The sequence below is a fragment of the Oncorhynchus mykiss genome, chromosome 12, assembly GCF_057628025.1.
Source record: "Oncorhynchus mykiss isolate SJ-2025 chromosome 12, ASM5762802v1, whole genome shotgun sequence".
NCBI classification, from domain to species: domain Eukaryota; kingdom Metazoa; phylum Chordata; class Actinopteri; order Salmoniformes; family Salmonidae; genus Oncorhynchus; species Oncorhynchus mykiss.
Window position 1 is genome coordinate 65,185,878 of NC_143033.1, and position 19,909 is coordinate 65,205,786.

The following is a 19,909-nucleotide window of genomic DNA, read 5'->3' on the forward strand; positions in this document are numbered from 1 at the left end:
AACTCTTTTCTGTGCAAGAGCGAAGGTGAAATGATTGAAAAATAATCTTGTTCATTTAGATTTATTTAAAGGTATATGACAAGCATGTGAATTTCACCATAAACTGAGGCCATCACCCAATAACATATTTTTTATAAGCCCTATTTGCACAGAATTAGTATAAAAAGTCTAACTTACAGCATGTCAGTTTTTCCAGAGGACGATTCATTTTTACCTCATTCAAAATTTAGCATTATGACTGGAGGCTTTTCTAGGTATGAAGATATTTCACATCTTGGAACAGCCTAATATTGACCTAATGGCCTTCAGTTCGGAGAAAGTCAAAATAATGCATAAAAATCATGAACTAACCTATGCAAACTTTTAATTACCGGACGTGTATGGCACTAGGAAAGTTGTGACAAAACAGAATTTAACATTAAGCTACATGCATAGCACTGTTTTAAGCATCAATTTGTTCCCAAACCAGGTGCAGCACCTGTTAAACTAATATCCCTCAACACAGGGATGACGATTCACACTATCAGAGGACCCAACCTTAGGGATGTGATTTGTGCTCATGCACATTACACTGAGTTTATCCTGTCCAAATAGGGCTATAGATTATGGCAGAGCATTTCTTATATAGTGACAAAAAGAACTTCAACTATAAAAACAGATTTGAATGTAGTTAACATGACTCCACAGTAAAAAAAAATATATAAATACATTTAAGAGAAAATGGGTAAACTAGAACAAACATTCTCAGGAGTCGTCAGCAAATCCATACATTGAAAAAGATAATGCCGTCGGCATGTCAACATGGGATCAAATCCGGCCTACTGCCCTTCAACACCACCTTTCTTTCCCCACTGTCATCCTCTCTTTAATAGGAAAGAGCTTAAAGAAAAATCATTATGGTTATAGCTGGTAGCTCACACAAGCAGCTGGGGCACCAAGAGGTGTTTTTCAAAGGCATTTGTCCTACACCACACAAGCCATACAATACATTTTACAACATGTCCTCCCTTATTACCACAGTTTGGAGAGAGACGCCTGGTGGATGATATTAAGGTATTTTGAAAAGTTTCAGCAGCCACAGCAGTGAGTTGCACAGTGCTCTTGTCCATATTGCAGAAGCCCTATGTAGATGTTAGTTACGCTGTGTAGTCTTCCCTTTGACTGATACTTGGTTGCACTCAAATCCAGCTGTCAAGCGACTCATCAATTACCTCCCCGTCGGAATCAGCTACATGATGGGGAGGCTTCACATATCTAAGAGAAGAAAAAAAAAAGTTAGCTTTACATACCAAATAAAGTTGGTACTGAGTTTCAGAATGGTATCACCCACCTGCTTGGTTATTAGATGGTCTAGCAGTTAAATGGTAGTGTTTTTGCAACATGAAATCTTATTCAAATCGGTTCATATACACCACCAGGAATGAGACTTTGTTGTACATTTTCTGACAATAGAGCACTTAGATGTAAGGCAATTGTATAGCAATATAGAGTGGGAAAGCGGCCTTGCGTTTAACAATTAAGTCACTGCAGTAAATAAAACATCTGTCCTGTCCAGGACCAGTCTATGCGGACCGTGCACCACAGCCAATCAGAAGGCCTATATGCAAATCAGTTTTCCACACTGGCCTGCCATCATTCACTTTAAACTGGACTGTGATTACAGGCCGTAGCAAGTGTGCCTTTAGATCATTAGAACGCATTTCCCAAAAGCCACCTGACTGGATTTCTGCAAATGTGTAAATACCACGGGAGTCCTCCTACATTTGCGAACTTCATAGCCCTATTGATGAAACCATGAAAAGGTAGGCTCGCTCGCTCCCTCAGTTGCCTATGCACATCAACAACTAATGATAGCCAGAGCTAAATCTAACGAGAGAACATTTATATAAACCCTCAAACTTTTTCAGCTAGTTCGGCATCAGAATCGTACTGATAAATGGGGAATAGTAAGTAGCCTGCTTGTCCCAACCCACGTTTTGACAACTGAATGGGACTTTTATAAAATGTCCACTTATGTACATAGGATGCATATAGCATTAACATTAAAAGATGATAAATATGTGTCCAGCCTTTGCTGCTAAGCATAATACGCTGCGACCCTAATGAAAAGGTTTTTAACTCCAAATATGGTTTTGTTTGTCACTGCATGGATCACCGGTTGGATTCAGCATTGCTGTATGGTGCACTCAATGTATTGTCGTTGAGTATACTCGATTTTCCTACACATTTGTTAATTTGACTGATAATCAAACAAGATTGTCCACTTCCTCGTTTTCGCACAGCGGTCTCATGTTTGTGCAGAGCCATTCAAATTTTAGTGGTCGCATACACATATTTAGCAGATGTTATTGCGGGTGTGGCGAAATGCTTGTATCATTGCAAATAGGGCATTATTTGGTCGATTTCTTCTTAAACTAAATCTGAAAGGGTTTTAAGGATATTTTTTTTTAAATGTAATTTTATGAACCCAACCCCTATCTGTTGCTTTACCTCCACAGACGTCACGAAGCACTTCCAGGCTGCAACAAAGGGACAAGTGGGAACGGCTTAAAAACAGTAAAATGGCTGAATTGAGAAGTGATGAAAGAAAATGAATAGGATTAAAATGTAGTTTTGTGTTTGTTCAATTTTATTACCATGACTACAAGTAGCACTGAAATTATGCTCCCGTAACATGTATTGTGACAAAAGGATAAATGCTGTGGGCCATGAAAATGTAATAAAATAACATGTGAATACTGTGTCACACATGAGCATAAGGTAACATTACGTATGACATGTGAATACTACATGTATCACATATAGGAGCATAAGTATTATACATACTGTATAAGATCAAATGTCACGTGAAAATTGTATTTTTCAACATACAAGTGACGTGTGGATGCATTTATTGCAGGTTTTGTTTTTGGTTAATCATTGTTAAGCTTTCAATACCGAAGCCAGACTGCAGCATTTTAGTAGCCTCCACTTTCCATCCACTGCGCGCTGTAAACGGGACACACGAAAGCAGCGCAATTGAAGTTGAATTCACTAATGCGAGCACATCACGCTGTAATTTCATTAAGTAAATGACTCAATTGTTGATTCATTTATACATGCCTGTGAGACCTTTTCGGCCCGCGGGCCTTGTGTGCTAGCCGATTAGTCACATTATGGCTGACGTGATCATTGCCCTTGCTAGTTTGATTGTATTAACATTCCAAGCCTTAGTTACAGTCGTCCGTTTTCATTCCAAATATTTAGTAATTGAAGATGAAACAGTGCACCCCAAATGGGTGGAGGCAGCAAACAATGTATCAGGCCAGCTGTGATTTTACAACCTGACAGCAATATTTTTTGGACTACCAAGAAATGGATTGGTGAATTATATTAATCATGTATTTATTATAAATCCCCATTAGCTACTCTTCCTGGGGAACAGCAACATTAAGGCAGTATTACCTTTTTGTAAACATTAATACAGATTCCACAACATATTGTGTGCCCTCAGGCCCCTACTCTTAACATATCTATACCACAAAATCCATGTGTATAGTGTGTATGTTATCGTGTGTTTGTATGCATGTGTCTGTGCCTATGTTTGTGTTGCTTCACAATCCCCACTGTTCCATAAGGTGTATTTTTAAATCAAATTTTACTGCTTGCTTGAGTTACTTGATGTGGAATAGTTGTCATGGCTCTATGCAGTACTGTACGCCTCCCATATTCTGTTCTGGACTTGGGGACTGTGAAGGGACCTCTGGTGGCATGTCTTGTAGGGTATGCATGGGTGTCCGAGCTGTGTGGCAGTAGTTCAAACAGACAGCTCGGTGTGTTCAACATGTCAATACCTCTCACAAATAAAAGTAGTGATGAAGTCGATCTCTCCACTTTGAGCCAGGAGAGATTGACATATATATAATTAATGTTAGCTCTCTGTACACATCCAAGGGCCAGCCGTGCTGCCCTGTTCTGAGCCAATTGTAATTTTCCTCAGGCCCTCTGGTACCTGACCACATGACTGAACAGTAGTCCAGGTGCGACAAAACTAGGGCCTGAAGGACCTGCCTCGTTTGATAGTTCTGTTAAGAATGCAGAGCAACGCTTTATTATGGACGGAGTTCTCCCCATCCTAGCTACTGTTGTATCAATATGTTTTGACCATGACAGTTTACAATCCAGGGCTACCAGATTACCACAGTCATTACAAGGTTTAGTGAATGATTTGTCCCAAATACAATACTTTTTGAAATATTTAGGACTAACTTCTCCTTGCCACCATTCTGAAACTAACTGCAGCTCTTTGTTAAGTGTTGCAGTCATTTCAGTCGCTGTGGTAGCTGATGTGTTGAGTCAACCGCATACATATACACACTGACTTTAATCAAAGTGGCATGCTGTTAGTAAAGATTGAAAAAAAAAAAAGGGGGCCTAGACAGCTGCCCTGGGGAATTCCTGATTCTACTTGGATTTTGTTGGAGAGGCTTCCATTAAATTAAAGAGCACCATCTGTGTTCTGTTAGACAGGTAACTCTTTATCCACAATATAGCTGGGTGTGTAAAGCCATAACACATGTTTTTCCAGCAACAGACTGTGATCGATAAATGTCAAAAGCCACACTGAAGTCCAACAAAACAGCCCCCCAATCTTTTTATCATCAATTTCTCTCAGCTAATCAATGCTATGCTTGTTGAATGTCCTTCCCGATAAGTGTGCTGAAAGTCTGGTGTCAATTTGTTTACTGTGAAAAAGCATTGTATCTGGTCAAACACAATTTTTCCCAAAAGTTTACAAAAGGGTTGGTAACAAGCTGATTGGTCGTCTATTTGAGCCAGTAAAGGGGGCTTTACTATCCTTAGGTAGGGGAAAAACGTTTGCTTCCCTCCAGGCCTGAGGGCACACACTTTCTAGCAGGCTTAAATTGAAAAAATGGCAATAGGAGTGGCAATAATATCCGCTATTATCCTCAGCAATTTTCCATCCAAGTTGTCAGATCCCAGTGGCTTGTCATTGTTGATAGACAACAAGAATAGATGGATGCATTGAACTGCATCCATTTATTCTGCCAATAACACCTTACTGTATGTAATGGAATTTTGAGTTAAATATAACCTATTTTTAAAACCTCTTTTCAAAAGTTTGTTTTGAAGCGCACACTGGGAATCTGATATTTTTTACTGATATGATTGTCTGCTTTTTTCATATCTGCAAAGTAGTTAAAAACGTTGTCAGTTCCACTTTAATAATATCAGGGATGTGATCAGGACAACATACAGTAATGGCTATGGGAGGATAGGTCAGTTTCCATCAAATATAAGTTGTGGTAAGGTTGTGTCCCAAACGGCATCCTAATTCCTTTATAGTGAACTACTTTTAACCAGGGTCCATAGGGCTCTCATCAAAAGTAGTGCACTATATTAGGGAATAAGGTGTCATTGGAACATAACACTTAGGAGTATGTGACGCCACACAGGTGTGGAAGTGGGGCGTTACTACTTCATAGGAAAAGAGGCATTGGAAAGAATATGGTGTAATTGCAGACCACAACTCGGGGTGTTTCTTGATGTGGGTGTTCCCTGATATCAGGAAATGCCAATTGATAACTGCCCTTGGTCAGTTCCGGTGTTATGAAACTGATGGTTTCTGGACACAGGTTTGTTTACATAGCAGGTTAGGGTTAATTAATGTGGCAAGTTAGGAGGCTGAGGTTAAGGTTAGGGAAAGGGTTAGATTTAGCTACGGGGGGGGGGGGGGGGGGGGGGTTCGCCTTTGCACCAGATGAAAGTTGATTGCATTTGTTTTGGAACCGGGCTGCCTCCCGGCATGAGCCAGGTGCCCCGTTCAAGTCCCAAAGCGTAGTTGGCTCAAAACAAATTGACGTAGGAGCATTTGAAGTAATGAGTAGGATTCTGTGTTTTCACATGCAAAAGCGATTGCTTTTGAGCTTTATCAGGAAAGTACGGGAATGCAGATGCCTTGAGCAGCTCAAGAGGACAGAGTGCTGATGTGCGTGGACACGGCACTCGTGACCGCAGAGCAAGGGAGATCCTGGACAAGTAAAGACACAGTACTGTCTAGAGATAGAGAATATGTAGTAAGGGGATGGCCACAACAAACAGAAGGGACTGAATTCACACCATACAGTGTCAGGAAAACAGTGTTGATGGTTGTGTTATGTGGGGAGCACTAGTGATTATTCCACAGCCAGCACGCCAGGCTAACCTACAGCAGGGGGTCTCGCGTATAAAGCCTTGGCTAGGAGTTATTTATGGTGGCCAAAACTAGACCAGGAGATAGACAATCTCGTCAAGACATGTAACATGTGTCAGGAACACAGAAAGGCACCAGCAGCTCCACTCCACCCATGGAAGTTTCCAGAGAAACCTTGGAGAAGATTGCACATAAATTACACAGGGCCATTCATGGGGGAAATGTTCCTGATAATAATTGATGCCTATTCAAAAGGGATGGATGTGTATCAGGTTAGTTCTGCTTCATCCAACCCCTACTATAGATGGCCTACGACAGAAAAAGAACCATGACAAACATACCAAGGGCTTAAATTTGAGGGGGACCCTGTCTATCAGACATTTCAGTTGTGGGAAATTGGATTCCTGGATTCATAGACTCAGCTACTTGTCCTGTTTCCGACAAGGTAAGGTGGTTTGCAGACATGTCGATCAGATTCTTGCCAGACGGGATGTAACAACAAGTGAGTTACCAGTTGTGACGGCAGAGGACAGGCTGTTCTCTAGCTATCCAAGTGCTTCTGTGGTGCACATTCCACAGACAGAGACCGTAACAGAGGAAACAGTTCACCAAGAGGAGAATCTCGTTTCAGAGTCAAATACTGAACACTACCCCTAGTATACGTCATCCACAGAGGCACGCAAAGCTTCCAAGCTGCTTAAAAGACTGAACTCTGAACAAGAAAATAAAAAAATAGCTGCGATAAATTGTTTTTAAAAGATTCACAGTAAAAGAGACTCAAGAGTTAAATACTTAGTTACCCAAGCATGTGAAAATAAAAGTAAACTTGTGAAATTTCATGTTTAAAATGACTGACTTGTTTAGACCAGTAGAGTACATAAGATTAAAATAATTGTTTCCGTTAAAATAACCATTTCAGATTAGATTTAAAATCTTAAGTGGGAAGGAATGTGGTATTAACATCATTACACATAACCAGACGGTGTAGCACTTGGGTACCTATTGGTATCATTATTAGAGTATTGGAATGCGCCACAATACACACATTGAGTGCAGCTGCGACTACCTGCCTGTTACACCATTCTCCGGGTTGGTAATAAAGTAATCCCTTCATAAAGGGCTACTAGCTTACTCCTCTCCCAAGGCATAAAGAGTTGGGAGAGGGGTTGTCAAAAAAAAGCAGGGATTCCTGATTAACCAGGAAAGATCACATCCCAGAAAAGTTGTATTCTATTCAATGTACCAATGTGGGCCATACCTTTAGTATTGACATAGTCGTTGCCTTCTTCATCACTGTCATCACTCTTTTCCACGTCGATATTCATGTTGCCCTCCTCGTCACTGTTTCCTGTGAACACAAACACAGGATTGAGGTATATGCACAGTGCATTCAGAAAGGATCCAGGGCCCTTCCCTTGTTCCACATTTTGTTACCTTAGTCTTATTCCAAAAATGGATTAAATAAATACATTACTCAATCTAAACACAATACCCCATAATGAAAAAGCGAAAACAGGTTTGTAGAAATGTTTGCAAATTTATAAAACAATAAACAGAAATACCTTATTTACGTAAGTACAGACCCTTTGCTAATAGACTTGAAATTGAGTTCAGGTGCATCCTGTTTCCATTGACCATCCTTGAGATGTTTCTACAACTTGATTGGAGTCCACTGGTGGTACATTCAATTGATTGGCCATGATTTGGAAAGGCACACATCTGTCTATATAAAGGTCCCACAGTTGACAGTGCATGTCAGAGCAAAAACTAAGCTATGAGGTTGAAGGAATTGTCAGTAGAGCTCCGAGACAGGATTGTGTCGAGGCACAGATCTAGGGAAGGGTACCAAAAAAATTCTGCAGCATTGAAGGTCCCCAAGAACACAGTGACCTCCACAATTCTTAAATGGAAGAAGTTTAGAACCACCAAGACTCTTCCTAGAGCTGGCCGCCCGGCCAAACTGAGCAATTGGGGAGAAGGATCTTGGTCACGGAGGTGACCTAGAACCCGATGGTCACTCTGACAGGATTTCTCTGTGGAGATTGGAAAATCAGATCCCGAACTTCAACAAGATCTAACATCTCTGGAGAACTGAAAATAGCTGTGCAGCGACACTCCCCATCCAGCCTGACAGAACTTGAGAGGATCTGCAGTGAAGCATGGGAGAAACTCCCCAAATACAGGTGTGCCAAGCTTGTAGCATCATATCCAAGAAGACTCGAGGCTGTAATCGCTGCCAAAGGCGCTTCAATAAAGTACTGAGTAAAGGGATTTTACAAAAGTATTAGGTTTTTATAATTGAGCAAAAAATCCTAAAACCTGTTTTTGCTTTGTCATTATGGAGTATTGTGTGTAGATTGATGAGGAAAAAACACAATTTAATCAATTTTAGAATGCTGTAACGTAACATGTGGAAAAAGTCAAGGGGTCTAAATACTTTCCGAAGGCACTGTATTGTCATGCATTTCACTTATCACTTCAACTGAATATTTTTTTTATTTTTATATATTGTAATATCCATGTGTTTAAGTGTTATTTGGATATCAATATAAAAATAAAAAAAACATTCAACCACAAGATGTCACAAAAGCCCTATTCGCAAGGGACTAGTATTACTGGTTATTATTGGTTATGTAATTATTTCCCCAGAATTTCAGTGTTTCCATTGGACACTTCGGACTGGATTAGTTTTACCAAACTGCCCCTGTAATTCTTCCCCCCCCCCCACCCATTCAAAATTGACCATTATGACGGTAGTCTGAAGGCTCTGCTAGACATGAAGATATTTCACATCTAGGGATAGTTTAATACGGACCTAATGGCCTTCAGTTTGGAGAAAGTCTAAATATTAATGCATATCAATAAGAACCATAAACTGTAACCTATGCAGACATTACCTGACATAGTTGCCAATTTATCAATTCATTGGCACAATACTGTCCATGTTATCTTTTAAAAAGAGAAGTATGGCACTAGGAAGGTTGATATGTGACAAAACAGATCCTTCACCTGTGGGCTACGTGCATAGCACTTTGTTGTAAGCATGAACTTGTTCCCCTGTTCTTACCCAAACTAGGTGCAGCACCTGTTAAAACGCTAATGTCGCTCAAAACACAGGGATGACGATCCAGGTTAGTAATAAAGTAATCCGTTTATAAAGAGCTCACTCCTTCCAAGGCATAAAGAGTTCCATGGGTCATTAAAACTGTCCAAAAAAAGCAGGGATTCCCGATTTAAATCAGGAACATCCCTAAAAAGTTGGATTCTATTCAATGTGCCAATGTGGGCCATACCTTTAGTATTGACATAGTCGTTGCTGCCTTCATCACTGTCGTCACTCTTTCCCACGTCGACATTCATATTGCCCTCCTCGTCACTGTTTTCTGTGAGAACACAAACAGGATTGAGGTATAGAGTGCATTCGAAATTGCATTCAGACCTTCACTTTTTCCACATTTTGTTACGTTACAGCCTTATTCTAACATGGATGAAATAGTCCCCCCCCCCCCCTCATCAATCGACACACATATCCCATAATGACAGAGCAGAAACTGGTTATTAGAACATTTTGCAAATGTATTAAAAACAAAACATTTAAATATCACATTGACGCAAGTATTCAGACCCAGTACTTTGTTGAAGCACCTTTGGCAGCGATTACTCCTCTCAAGCTCTGTCAGGTTGGATGGGGAGCGTCGCTGCACAGCTATTTTCAGGTCTCTCTCCAGAGATGTTTGATCGGGTTCAGGCTCTGGCTAGGCCACTCAAGGACATTGAGACTTGTCCTGAAGCCACTCCTGTGTTGTCTTGGCTGTGTGCTTTGGGTCGTTGTCCTATTGGAAGGTGAACCTTCGCCCCAGTCTGAGGTCCTGAGTGCTCTGGAGCAGGTTTTCCTCAAGGATCTCTCTGTACTTTGCTCCGTTCATCTTTCCCTCAATCCTGACTAATCTCCCAGTCCCTGCCACTGAAAGACATCCCCACAACATGATGCTGCCACCACCATGCTTCACCGTAGGGATGGTATTGCCCAAGTGATGAGCGCTGCCTGGTTTCCTCCAGACGTGACCCTTGGCATTCAGGCTAAATAATTCAATCTTGGTTTTATCAGACCAGAGTAACTTGTCTCTCGGTCTGAGAGTCCTTTACGTGCTTTTGGCAAACTCCAAGCTGCCTGTCAAGTGCCTTTTACTGAGGAGAGGCTTCCGTCTGGACACTCCACCATAAAAGCCTGATTGGTGGAGTGCAGAGATGGTTGTCCTTCTGGAAGGTTCTCCCATCTCCACAGAGGAACTCTAGAGTTCTGTCAGTGTGACCATCAGGTTCTTGGTCACCTCCTTGACCAAGCCCCTTTTCTCCCGATTGCTCAGTTTGGCTGGACGGACAGCTCTAGGAAGAGTCTTGGGGGTTCTAAATTCCTTCCATTTAAGAATGATGGAAGCCACTGTGTTCTTGGGGACCTTCAATGCTACAGAATTTCTCTGGTACCCTTCCCCAGATCTGTGCCTCGACACAATCCTGTCTCGGAGCTCTACGTACAATTCCTTCGACCTCATGGCTTGGTTTTTACTCTGACACGCACTATCAACTGTGGGACCTTATATAGACAGGTGTGTGCCTTTCCAAACAATCAATGGAATTTACCACAGGTGGACTCCAATGAAGTTGAAGAAACATCTCAAGGATGATCAATGCAAACATGATCCACCTGAGCTTAATTTCAAGTCTCATAGCAAGGGTATAAATACTTATGTAAATAAGGTATGTTTATTTATTTGTAATAATTTTGCAAAAATTTCTAAAAACCTGGGTTCGCTTTAAGCATCAATTTGAACACACCCAAACTGGGTGCAGCACCTGTTAAACTCTCTCTTATCGCTCGAAAACACAGGGATGACAATCCGGGTTAGTAATCAGTTTTAAAGAGCTCACTCCTTCCAAGGCATAAAGAGTTCCATGGTTTATTACAACTGTCAAAAAAGCAGTGATTCCCGATTTAAATCAGGAACATCCCTGAAAAGTTAGATCCTATTCAATGTGCCAATGTGGGCCATACCTTTAGTATTGACATAGTCGTTGCTGCCGTCATCACTGTCATCACTCTTTCCCACGTCGACATTCATATTGATTTTCATAACCTCGCCACTGTTTCCTGTGAACACACAAAAACACACAGGATTGAGGTATATACTGTATATGTACACTCCAGTCTAAAACCATCGTGATGTTTATACTGATTAACCTAGAAGACGGATTTCTATTGCATCACTCACCCTGCTCTTTGTCCTCGTCTGCTTCCACATTGACATATCATATGAACGCGATGTGAATACTCCAGACAGCATTTTAGTAGTAATATTTCGTGGCCCATCAAGATGCCTTTTCTTGATTTCTAAACCTCTGTATAAATGGTCTGCACATGTGCTTCACAAAAACTGGAATGAGGAAATAAATATGCTGCTGCTCGCAACATATCCATTCAAAAGGAGTGCTCTATTCAAGCTGCGTCGCTGAAGCGTTCCAGATTAGGCACTAGAAATGTTAAGGTCATTTGAAGCGTTCACCTTGAATGCAGTTTCCGGAAACATAGCCTTTACATTTCAATCACGCTGTAAAGCTGAACTTCTGCCATAAGGTTTGAATACAGCCCTAAATCAACAAAAACTCAGTCTCCTAATCTACATACTGTCATGAATTGGACTGGTGATTTCAACTGAAATGTTTTATTGTTTATGTATTTTGTAATATCCATGTGTTCAAGTGTCTTTAAAGTCCTTTTCGCACAGGACTAGTATTACTATAGAATGTCATTTATGTGGAAAAAGTATACATTGTCATACTTCAGTGAAAGTAAATAGAAAATTGCTCAAGTAAAAATCACCCAGTAAAATAGTACTTGAGTAAAAGTCTAAAATTATTTGATTTGAACTATACTTAAGTATCAAAAGTAAATGTAATTGCTAAAATATACTTACGTGTAAAAGTAGAAATTCTTCCAAATTCTTTATAATAAGCAAATGTATTTTTACTTTTGCATAGCATGGGCCACACTCCAACATAATTTACAGATGAAGCACGTGTGTTTAGTGAGTCCGCCAGATCAGAGGCAGTCGGGATATTCTCTTGATAAGTGTGTGAATTGGACAATTTTCCTGTCATGTTAGGCATTCAAAATGTAACGAGTACTTTTGGGTGTCAGGGAAAATGTATGGAGTAAAAAGTGCATCATTTTATTTTGGAATGAAGTAAAAGTTGTCAAAAATATAAAATAGTAAAGTAGATACCCCACAAAAAAACTTAAGTGGTACTTTAAAGTAATTTTACTTAAGTACTTTACACCACTGGTTATGTAACCATTACCCCAGCATGTCCGTTTTTTCCAGTGGACATTTCGGACGTTACCAAACTGCCCCTGTAATTATCCCCCCCCCCCCCCCCCCCCCCTCTCCCCCCTCCATTCAAAATGGACCATTATGACGGTAGTCTGAAGGCTCTGCTAGACATGAAGATATTTCACATCTAGGGATAGTTTAATACGGACCTAATGGCCTTCAGTTTGGAGAAAGTCTAAATATTAATGCATATCAATAAGGACCATGAACTGTAACCTATGCAGACATTTAATTACCGGACATATTTGGCAAATTATTAATCCATTGACAATATCATCCACTCCATCTTTCAAAAAGAGAAGTATGGCACTAGGAAAGTTGATATGTGACAAAACAGATCCTTCACCCCGTGGGCTACGTGCATAGCACTTTGTTGTAAGCATGAACTTGTTCCCCTGTTCTTACCCAAACTAGGTGCAGCACCTGTTAAAAACTCTGTAATATCCCTCAAAACACAGAGATGACCTGCGAGTCTGCCAAAAAACAGGACGTTTTTAGGGCTGGGACAATAAACTTCCTGCCAGGTAAAAATGACTGACATGGCAGATTCGGATGGGACTAAAATGACAGATTATTCGCACAGGACTAGTATTACTATAGAACGTCAGCTATGTAATCATTACCACAGAATGTCCGTTTTTCCAGTGGACTATTTGGACGGGATTAGTTACCAAATTACAGATGTGGTGATTTGTGCTCGTAATTATGTGCACATTACCTGAGCTCCCCCATTAAAATGTATCCCGTCCGAATAGGGCTATAGTAATGAGTCATTTTCAGTCATCTCTCCATCCTACGTTAACCTACCTGTGCTTCGGGAGCTTAGCCATTGGTTGGAATGACGCAGAGACCCAGTCCCAGGAAGAACTGATGGTAACACCATTCTATAAAGGAGCGAGAGAGATGTTACACAAAACCCAAGAGACTCCAGTACTCTATAGCCACAGACAACAGTCTACACAGTAACAATTGCCACTTTTTTCCCAGGAAGTCCTGGAAATGCAAAGTGTAACATTCACAGTGAGGCACTGACATACAGTATACACAGAGTATAAAAAAAACATTAAGAGCACTTGTTCCTTCCATGACACAGACTGACCAGGTGAATCCAGGAGAATTCCATGATTCCTTATTGATGTCACTTGTTAAATCCAATTCAAATCAGTGTAGATGAAGGGGAGAGACAGGTTAAAGAAGGATTTTTAAGCCTTGAGCCAACTGAGACATGGATTGTGTATGAGTGCCATTCAGAGGGTGAATGGGAAAGACAAAAGATTTAAGTGCCATTTCGAATGGGGTATGGTAGTAGGTGCCAGGCACACCTGTTTCTGTCAAGAACTGCAATGCTGCTGGGTTTTTCACACTCAACAGTTGTGTGATTCAAGAATGATCACCCACCCAAAGAACATCCAGACAACTTGACACAATCTGTGGGAAGCATTGGAGTCAACATGGGCCAGTATCCTTGTGGAACACTTTCAACACCTTGTAGAGTCCATGCCCCAAAGAATTGAGGCTCTTCTGAAGGAAAAGGGGGGGTTGCAACTCAATATATGGAAGGTCTTCCTAATGTTTGGTATACTCAGTGTAATTTGTTTAAATTAAATTAATACTCACAGGTAGCCTGATCCTTGTTCATAGCTGTCCTCGTTGACATACTCTATAGAACAGAGATAGGAGAGACACACACACACGGCTGTCAATCAGTCATGTCAGAGAATAAAGTGCCTTTGGAAAGTATTCAGACCCCTTGATTTTTTCCACATTTTGTGACATTACAGCCTTATTCTAAAATTGATTAAATATAAGAATATGCTCAGCAATCTACACACAGTACCCCATAAAGACAAAGGGAAAAAACAGGTTTATAGAAATTTTTGCAAATGTATTAAAAAAACAGAAATACCTTATTTGCATAAGTATTCAGTCCCTTTGCTATAAGACTCAAAATTGAGCACAGGTGCATCCTGTTTCCATTGATGTTTCTACATCTTGGAGTCCACCTGTGATAAATTCAATTGATTGGACATGATTTGGAAAGGCTCACACTTGTCTATATAAGGTCCCACAGTTCACAGTGCATGTCAGAGCAAAAACCAAGCCTTGAGGTCAAAGGAATTGTCCGTAGAGCTCCGAAACAGGATTGTGTCGAGGCACAGATCTGGGGAAGGGTACCAAAACATTTCTGTAGCATTGAAGGTCCCCAAGAACACAATGGCTTCAATCATTCTTAAATGGAAGAAGTTTGGAACCACCAAAAGGCTTCCTAGAGCTGGTCGCCCGGCCAAACTGAGCAATCAGGGGAAAAAGGTCTTGATCAGGGAGGTGACCAAGAACCCGATGGTCAATGACAGAGCTCTAGAGTTCCTCTGTGGAGATGGGAGAACCTTCCAGAATGACAACCATCTCTGCAGCATTCCACCAATCAGGCCACTCCTCAGTAAAAGGCACATGACAGGCCACTTGGAGTTTGCCAAAAGGACTCTCAAACCATGAAAAACAAAATTCCCTGGTCTGATGAAACCAAGATTGAACTCTTTGGCCTGAATGTTAAACGTCACGTCTGGAGAAAACCTGGCACCATTCCCTACGGTGAAGCATGGTGGTGGCAGCACCATTGTGTGGAGATGTTTTTCAGCGGCAGGGACTGGGAGACTAGCAGGATCTAGGCAAAGGTGAATGGAGCAAAGTACAGAGATCTTTGATGAAATCCTGCTCCAGAGCGCTCAGGACCTCAGACTGGGGGGGCGAAGGTTCACCTTCCAACAGGACAACGACCCTAAGCACACAGCCAAGACAACGCAGGAGTGGCTTCGGGACAAGTATCAATGTCCTTGAGTGGCCCTGCCAGAACCCGGATTTCAACCCAATCTAACATCTCTGAAGAGACCTGCAAATAGCTGTGCAGCAACACTCCCATCCAACCGGTCACAGCTTTGGAGGATCTGCAGAGAAGAATGGGAGAAACTCCCAAAATACAGGTGTGCCAAGCTTGTAGTGTCATACCAAAGAAGCCTCGAGGCTGTAATCGCTGCAAAAGGTGCTTCAACAAAGTACTGAGTAAAGGGTTGGAATACTTATTTAAATGCTTTTTAATTATGGGGTATTGTATGTAGATTGATGGGGGAAAAAAACTATTTAATCAATTTTAGAATAAGACTGAAAACTTAAAATGTGGAAAAAGTCAAGGGGTCTGAATACTTTCCGAAGGCACTGTATGAATGGTTTAATATCCAAATATCTGAATGAATGAGAGTAGGTGCACATGTAGGCAGGTACAGTAGCCTAGCAGTTAGAGCATTGGGCCCGTAACCAAAAGGTTGCTGGTTCAAACACCCAAGCCAACAAGGTGAAACATTTGTCGATATGCCCTTGAGCAAGACACTTAACCCTGGCTCCATATGGCTGACCATGTAAAACAATAAATTTCACTGCACCTATTTTGGTGTATGTGACAATAAAAACACACAAGGAGCAATGTGCCATTTTTCAAAAACTTTTTCAGCAGTTACTCTACACACAAGTTTGAGGCGATCAGTGTTATTGAACATGGTAGGATATTTAACGTTCACATTACCATCTCTTGGACTCTCATAGCCGTCATTACTCTCTGCAAGAAAAAAAGCAAACTATTAAGAAGGAACTGAACTGTGACGTTAGAGAGAGCGGCGGAAGGAGGAAGAAAACAAGTGGAGAAAATAGACATCTGATGTAGAGGAAGAGCGAGACATCACCATTTTCAGTCGGTGTGACAGAGTTCGGTCTCAGAACCATCTGTGGTGAACTGTGGGATAGAAAGGCAGGTACATTTCACTTGACGGGTAATATGAGTCATTGTCATTGTGTGTGTGTGTGTGTGGGTGTAGTAGCTCACATGGGTGAAAGAAGGCTGGAAGGGGGAGCACCCCAGCTTGTGGCAGCAGAGGGGTTGTCTGAGGACGAAGATTCATCATCATCATCTATTTTTCTGAAGACGTTTCATGAAAAGATTTGGGTAGAACTTTAGTCATCACACACATACTCACATGGTGGGTGGGTCAAGCCAAATCCTAGGGTGCTGAGTGGGGAAGAAATCAGAGCGTTGGTAGAGGTTTGTACATGCACGGATATCAATTGGAGATTTGTGCAAACATTCAGGCGCACTTCTGGTTCTCTCATCTGGTATACTTACACAGTGCACCGGACATATATTACAAGTGCCACACAAACTTTTGAATATTTGGTTTCATTTTTATTAATAGGCACTGAATCGTTGTTTAATGAAAAAGTGCTTACTGCTGAGTGTAATCCTCACTGTAATGCTGCTGAATGGACGCTGAGGAGAAATAAAATGAAATTCGTTAATAAATGAGTTTTTTTAAAGGTCTAATTATTGACATTTAACCTTTTTTTTACCAGTTACGCTGACTGAGAAGAACACTTTCATTTACAGCGACAACATTTACTACATAGAGCCCAATTTAATTCAATAAAACTTTATTGATTCCCTCAAAAAAGGTACAGTAACAAAGCCTTGGTATTACTAGGCAGGTTGTGTCTTCTGCAGCTGAGACACAGGCCAGTCAACAGGATGAGTGACAAGGCGACCGCTCCACTCAGCAGCAACGCATACAGCTGCACAGACACCTCCATCACTGTCTGCAGGAATAACACACAAACTCATCCAGTTAGATGACACTTTTGACATGACACTATTAAAGCATTATTATGCTGTCTTCTCTGACCTAGTTTAAGACTAGTCTTGGAATAAGAAGCAAGTTAAATGGAGATTCTCAATTTAAAAGTGTTTTTTGTTTTGTGTGTGCAAGACAAAATAATGGCCCCTAACGTTAAAACATTTTTGAAAAATATCACCTCTGAATAGGAATGTGGTTGTCATTGTTAAATCATCATGTCATTTTCCTTCCTTGTGGTTTTTCATTCTCCATTTCACACCGTCTCTAACTTTCTGGCTAACCATCACTATCAGCGGTTCAGTTCAGCTTCCTAACGCCAGGAAATGGATTTCCTGCATTTTTAAACAGTTAGACAATACCAGCACACTCTTAACACACTGTATGTGTAAATCACACACCTTTCTGTATGTCACATAATATCTACAGTACCGTGGCACATAAAACTCCATGCAAAACTGACACATTAAATAAGACTACCTCAAGAGCAGACACGACTACAATGACACTACGGTGTGGTACCATAGGGCTGGCATTTACTCATTTGCAGAACCTTGCTCCCTCCAAACCTTTTAATAGGTAGTGAGTTGAACTCAAAAGGGCCCATCAGTGACAAATGGTGTCTATTTTGTGTCACGACACTCCTCCTGGAGAGAGCCATGAGGAGGGTGATTTTTCTGCCAAATTCAGACTGGTCTAGATTTGAGAGAGAGAGGGGGGGGGAGCAAGGGACAGCTTATCTGAACGGCTAGCTCAGACCCAGTTAGGTGGTAAAGTACAGAGCTGCTGAACCTGAGGAGTTCAGAAAACCTGGGCCCTGTGCAGGTGGCCATGACGTTGAAGAACATTCAGATTCAGTCATAAAGTAATTTATATCTATAACATTGTGAACATGTCTCCATTCTGAATTCATAGTGGGTTAATCAACATTGTTGAGTACCAGGGATGGGGTCAATTCTAGTCAATTCCAGAAGTACACTGAAACTCCAATACTTTTCAATGCTTTTCACTGGGGAAAATGTGAAATTGGGTTTACTTTCTGGTTGACCCCAACTCAGGTGAATAAATCAACAAGTTACTTCTTCACTTCTAGCTTATTCTCTACTAACCTAGAGGTTAAGAAACTAGGCATAAAGTAGGAGTCAATCAGTGGAGGGAGTTCTTACCAGCACGTGTTGTGTAGATTTCTAACAGAGCGTTAGGTCGTAGGTTGCTGATGATCTGCCAGGTGGTCAATGAAACTGGTTCTAAACCGGAGGTCGAGTTCCGGGCCGAGTTGACCCCAATCCAATCCCCAGACCAGCTCAGTCGTCAGCTACACTGAGATGCGCCATTTTGGATGCATCTGATCTTCTGTCTGTTGCTCGAATCCCTATCCTACCACATGCAACTCTTCCTATCTGTTCTTTTTGTTCACTCGAGTTTTCCCTCCCTTTCAGTTAACTGTAAGGAACCTTGACTGTAGCAGCTTGACTTCGGTGCCTTCCTTGATGCACCTTTTGGTCTGCATGACCTGTTCAGTCGCCTCCTCCTTCCCTTCCTCCCTCACTCTTCTCATCAACTCTCCTACCCTGCTGTCATCTCAGCCTCCCCCAATGTATCTTTTTTCTAGCATTCTCACAATGTTGTTTCAGATCACCTCTCCCCACCACCTCTCCCCACCACCATCTGATCTTATCGCCTCCTTCTCGCTACCTTTCTTGGAGAGACCTGAAAGGCACATTAAAATACAGGGACTGACAAATGTTCAGTTCATGGTTCAAAAGATGTACCATCCTATAGATCTAAATCAAAATCCTACGACGGGGTACCCCAAGGGTCTGTATTTGGACCAATGTTTATGCTGTAGAGGGAACTGTGAGAACAGTATAAGAAGTGGCCAATATTCAGACGCTTGGCTATTATTTGGTCCATGCGAGTCAATAATCAGTTACAGTCAACTAATACTTGAGCTGTCAGTAATTATGCATTATTTTTGAGTCAGGGATGTAGAATCTGAAAGTCAACTCAAATGTCAGTTAGATAAAGTGTATGACAGACATGGAATGGCAAACCATGACAGGTGCCTCCTATAGCACTGTGTGTGTTTCCATCTTCATCAGTGTAGTCAATATTATTCATTTTAGGGGAAATGTTTCCACCACTATAGATGCTCCTCTAGCAGACCGCCATCAGAAAAGCTGGTTGGCATGGCACCCACACTTATAAAATGGCTGCCGGGTGCCTCTGTGGTAGCGTTTAGTGTTACCATCCTGGTTTAACTGCCAGAGCCACTGAGAAGACGCTAGTTCTCAGAAGAACTCAGAAATGTCGAACTGCTCTGGACACACAGTTTCACAGCAGCGTAACGATTGAATAGTGTGAACGTTGCACAAGCGACTTGCTTTACCTCGCTCCCCCTCCCCCCAGGAAACCACACCAACAGAAGGAAGCCGTGAGCTCCTCTCTCACTCTCCAGCAAAGAGAGAGACTGTAGAGAACTGAAAAAAACAAGGGAGGAGGAATTCCTGAATAAGTGAGAGAGGTCAGAGGAGACAAGAGAGGGAAAGGTGTAGAAAGGCTGAATGTTACAGGTTACAGCTGCACTTGGTGTATTTGTGCAGCAGAGTATACAACCCTTCATTAAAGCGTGGCTATGGGCTTACAGGATCCAA

General features: G+C 41.5%; 1 protein-coding gene and 1 long non-coding RNA gene across 2 annotated transcripts; one reads left to right on the forward strand and one right to left on the reverse strand.

Annotated features, from left to right (window-relative positions):
* Positions 1-45: 45 nt before the first annotated feature.
* Positions 46-18,854, reverse strand: LOC149979247 (uncharacterized). Its single transcript, XM_090192990.1, has 13 exons — positions 18,422-18,854; positions 17,106-17,220; positions 16,858-16,897; positions 16,608-16,639; positions 16,457-16,514; positions 16,317-16,366; positions 16,160-16,192; positions 14,200-14,242; positions 13,390-13,466; positions 11,247-11,342; positions 9,487-9,576; positions 7,452-7,541; positions 46-1,254 (listed from the first exon to the last, which is right to left on the reverse strand). Exons 2-13 carry the CDS (start codon positions 17,212-17,214, stop codon positions 1,247-1,249), a joined length of 726 nt encoding a protein of 241 aa, XP_090049116.1. The 5' UTR covers positions 17,215-17,220; positions 18,422-18,854; the 3' UTR covers positions 46-1,246.
* Positions 1,632-5,077, forward strand: LOC110537918 (uncharacterized). Its single transcript, XR_002475689.3, has 2 exons — positions 1,632-1,802; positions 2,499-5,077. It is a non-coding gene; the product is annotated as an uncharacterized LOC110537918 (long non-coding RNA).
* Positions 18,855-19,909: the final 1,055 nt, after the last annotated feature.

What these genes read in the sequence shown, in the direction of transcription:
- LOC149979247 (XM_090192990.1), bottom strand. Translation starts at nt 17,214, where the DNA reads ATGGAGGTGTCTGTGCAGCTGTATGCGTTGCTGCTGAGTGGAGCGGTC. An exon ending in CTATGAGAGTCCAAGAGATG is followed by an intron (nt 14,243 to 16,159) that starts GTAATGTGAACG and finishes TCTGTTCTATAG; the next exon opens with AGTATGTCAACGAGGACAGC. An exon ending in CGACTATGTCAATACTAAAG is followed by an intron (nt 7,542 to 9,486) that starts GTATGGCCCACA and finishes TTGTGTTCACAG; the next exon opens with GAAACAGTGACGAGGAGGGC.